Source organism: Myotis brandtii, unplaced genomic scaffold (assembly GCF_000412655.1).
Source record: "Myotis brandtii unplaced genomic scaffold, ASM41265v1 scaffold139, whole genome shotgun sequence".
Lineage (NCBI taxonomy): Eukaryota > Metazoa > Chordata > Mammalia > Chiroptera > Vespertilionidae > Myotis > Myotis brandtii.
This window is the reverse complement of record NW_005354965.1, coordinates 1839248-1843327: the sequence shown is the minus strand read 5'-3', so window position 1 is coordinate 1843327 and position 4080 is coordinate 1839248. Positions and strand designations below refer to the sequence as shown.

At 56.3% G+C, this 4080-nt stretch overlaps 1 protein-coding gene across 2 annotated transcripts in view; it reads right to left on the bottom strand.

The window, feature by feature from the left end:
* Positions 1–3875, bottom strand: part of KCNE2 (potassium channel, voltage gated subfamily E regulatory beta subunit 2) — a 4437-nt gene extending 562 nt beyond the window's left edge. The window contains exon 1 of one of the 2 annotated variants that reach the window (XM_005860740.2): positions 3414–3875. In XM_005860740.2, the coding sequence (XP_005860802.2) occupies positions 3414–3451 (38 nt within the window). In that variant the 5' untranslated portion in view covers positions 3452–3875. Of the gene's footprint in view, positions 1–163; positions 236–3413 lie in introns of those variants that run through there. The other variant, XM_014535188.1, reaches the window with a different exon arrangement.
* Between the last annotated feature and the right edge of the window lie 205 nt (positions 3876–4080).

Sequence of the window (4080 nt, the reverse complement as noted above, 5' to 3'; positions counted from 1 at the left end):
GGCGGGCAGCGATACGATTCCTCCCTAACCTGCTGGTGATGGACCGAGCGCACACTCAGTTCTTTAAGCTTTTCATGTGCACCTGTTGCATGCATGATATTTGCCAAAAGTGCAATGGGGGACATAACACTGTACATAGTATGACCCCAACTTATATATGTACCTAGCCCTGGCTGGCGGGGCTCGGTTGGTTGGAGTATCGTCCCATACACCAGAAGGTGGCGGGTTCGATTCCCGGTCAGGGCATATACCCAGGTTTTGGGTTCCATCCCCAGTCGGACTGTGTACAGGAGGCAACTGATCAATGTTTCTCTTTCTCTCTCCCCTGCCCTCCCCCTCTCTGAGATCAACAAAAACAAACAAACAAATAAAAAATATATATGTAATTGAATGTATGCATGCATGTGGAAATGGAAAAAAGACTGGAAATAGTTTGAAATGTTAATAGTGGGTGGTATACTTAAAACTCTTTTTCTTCTTTACACTTTTCTCATGTTTCCAATGTTCACCAATATTCTCGCATTACTCTGCTTTAAGATGGACTGTTAACCTCACAGTAGTCAGCACAATGCCTTGTTGTAACAGGCTTTCCACGAGCCCCGGCTGCTACCGCGATGGCCGGTGTCCCCGTGCTTTGGAGGATTATGGGAGGGAGGCGGGAAGGGACACTGACAGGGTCTGGCGTGTGTGTCGGACCCTCGGTCCAGGCAGGGCTCTCCCCAGTGCAGCAAAGAGGTGACCAGTTCATCCGTATCTGAAAGGCGTGTTTCAGGCGAGGATGCAGAGAAACAACCTGAGACGCCATCCTATTCCCAAACCAGCTCTCTCTCCGTCTCACTGCCGCCCCCCCCCACCGCCCACCAGCATCACCCTGATGACGCCATTCCATGCAACACAGCCTCCTCCACACCACCTCCTGGGCCCCAACGCCCTCTCTGCCCTGCACGCCAATGTCTTCTTTTGTTTGTTTGATTGTTTGTTTAATCCTCACCCGAGGATATTTTTCCATTGATTTTTAGGGAGAGTGGAAGAGACAGAGAAACATCAAGGGGAGAGAAGCACATCAGTTGGCTGCCTCCTGCACACGTCGACCAGGGCCCGGGCTGGGGAGGAGCCTGTGAGGAGCAGGGACCTGCAGGTCCTCTCGGGCCATAAAACCCCTAAGGACCCAGCGGGGGTCTGCCTAGCGCCCCCTGAGGGTGTGGTGAGTGAGTGCTCCCCTCCCGGGTCCTGTGCAAGCACCCAGAAACCACGGCCACACCCACCGACCCCCAATCTACAGTCCTCTTTTCCCAACGTACCTGCAGGGGAGGGAAGGAGGGAGAGGGCAGGAGGAGGGGTTGCAGATCCCTTGAAAAAGAAAACCAGTTCATGTTGTTTTTCTCCCGGCAAGCGTACATATGTACATACGAAGCTCTCCCTCCAGTTTCCGGGCCCCCTGGGCCCCCTAAAGCCCATCCTAGGATCTGCAACAAAATACCTCAGTGCGGACACCCCAGGGGTTTCAAGGTGCGGGCGTGGCAGCGCACACCCACCCGCCGGCGGACCCTGCTCATCGGTCAGCTCTCCTGCAGGGACACGCTGGGCCGCCCGGAGGTGCTTTCTGATGAGACCGGACCACAGGGAAAGGCCCCGGGGGTAAGTGCCCGAGCGGCCTGGCCAGGCTGGAAACGTCCAGTCCCAGGTGGACCCCGTGGGAGCACTGAGCACGCGGGTGTCTGCTCCGCGAGCCCAGGAAAGGGCCCAGGCACCGCGTGCGAAGGCCGCTTCCCGATGGACACGCGCAAACGTGCAAGGAGGGTGCCAGTTCCGACACCCACTCACTCCGTGACCGAGGCGCTGGCCGTATGTGGAATGCACACTCCCCTCCAAGGAGACTGCCTAACAGGTGTGGACTTAGGCCATCGTTTACGTTCTCTTAAACCCTGCGAAACTGCCACTGACACAGGTTAAAGTGGCCGAAACTGGCAATTTCATAGGGTGCAGCCAGGTATAGGTGGGCCTATGTGTTTCAGATATTTTTACTAAGGATTTCTGCTCCAAAACAACAACCACAGAAACACCACGATGGTCCAGCCAGGGCACCTCAGTGGCTAAGTGTTGACCCGTGAACCAGGAGGTCTCAGTTAGATTCCTGGTCAGGGCACAGGCCTGGGTTGGGGACTCGATCTCTAGGAGAGGGCGTGCAGGAGGCAGCCGGTCCATGCTTCTCTCTCATCATGGATGTTCCCTCTCCCTTCCTCTCTGAAATCGATAAAAACATACTGGAAACCCCACCACGACGGGCCTTGCAGATGACGGAGACCGACCTGGCCCTGCAGCAGGTGGAAGAGCTGCAGCCTCAGAGCTTCCGTCTCCTGTCCGAGGCCACCGGGCTCGCATGCCGGCTGCCAGGACAAGACACCATCACCTCCCAGCACCCACCCTGCCCTGGCGGAGCCCACACAGGCCAGCAGCTCCCCCATCCAGCGTTGGCGGCTGCTCAGCTGAGCTGGGCAGAAGGGAGACCAGGACGGCGCTGGAGCCCGTGGACATCAACAAGTCGTTCCCCATCTCAGGACACACAGCGGCCTCCTGTGTCCCGCGGTGCCTGCCCAGGTGTGTGTAACTCCACACGGGCTGTTGACACCATGAGGAAGTGACCCCCACTGACCCCCAAGTCTACATGATATTTGCCAAAAGTGCAATGGGGGACCGTTGGCATCACCTGGGCCTACAGAAGGCAGCAGTGTCTTTCGTGTGTGTATAAAGGACAGAAAAAGGTATGGTTCCATTTCCATGAAACTCCCATAAAACACAAAATGGCCCAAGCTGGTGTGGCTCAGTAGATAGAGCATCGGCCTGCAGACCGAAGGGTCCCAAGTTTGATTCCGGTCAAGGGCACGTACCTCGGTTGCGGGCACATCCCTGGTCAGGGGGCGTGCAGGAGGCAACCAGTCAATGTGTTTCTCTCACATCGGTGTTTCTCTCTGTCTTTCCCCCTCCCACTCTCTCTAAAAATCAGTGGTAAAGTATCCTCGGGTGAGGATTTAAAAAGAAAAAGAAAAACTTACAAAATGAAATTACTGAGTACACAAGGAAAACACTACCCACAAAAGGAGAAAGAGAGAGAGGAATTCTTAACAATCGCTCCTTTGAGAATTTTCTGGCAAAGGGAAAGAGCTCTGTTACTTAAATTCTCAAATAAAAGGACAAGAAAGCATTTGCGATGGGAAGGTGCTTACCGACGCCGTGCGGGGGACCCTTGCTACGCAGCCGGGCGCCGGCCGTCCTGCTGTGGCTGCCGAGCCCTCCGGCTTGTGCGGAACCCTCAGCCGCCCTTGCCAAGTGCAGTGGCAACGCCGGGCTCTTATGAACCCTAATGTTTAATCTAATCTTGTGCAGAAAGTTAAACACGGCTGCTGGGAACTCACCTTGGTGCCGGTGGGTGTGCCGTGTGGAGTGTTGGCATTGCCCAGAAGTGCCAGGTTCCCTCTCGGGCCCGTGACCCAGCTCCGCCAGGACAATGCCTGGCACAGGGAGTCCCCCAGGAAGTCGGCCCACGGCACACTCCCCGAGGCAGCCGGGCAGAGGGCGAGCACCCCAGAGCGCTGAGATGGACGTGCTGTCCCTGGGTCGGGGGTGGGGGTCGACGAGGAGGCCGGAAGATTGGAGGCAAGAGGCCCTGCTCTCACCACCTCCCGGTAAGCCAGATGCTGCTGAAATTCCCCTCCCTGGTCAATTTCAAAGGCTTTGTAACAACACCGCATCTGATGGAATGGGAACTGGCCACAGGGAGGCGCTGCACGGAGGAGAGGGGACAAGTCCAGCAAAGCACACGAAGACGCGAAAGAGCTGAGCAAACTATTTACTCAGAGGTCCTTCTCTATGGCGTGGAGTCCGTGCACTGGCAGCGTGAGGCTAACCAGAGCCACCACTTGCCGGTGCTGACCGCTTGCGTCTCCCAGCCTCTGTTGTATTAGTGTCGGGCAGTCGTCACCAGGCACAGAGGGGTCAGGAGGTCGGGTCACGTGGAGGAAGAGCCAGGATTTGGATCTGATCCCAAAGGCGGCTGCAGGAGGTACAGGCCAACAAAGTCAC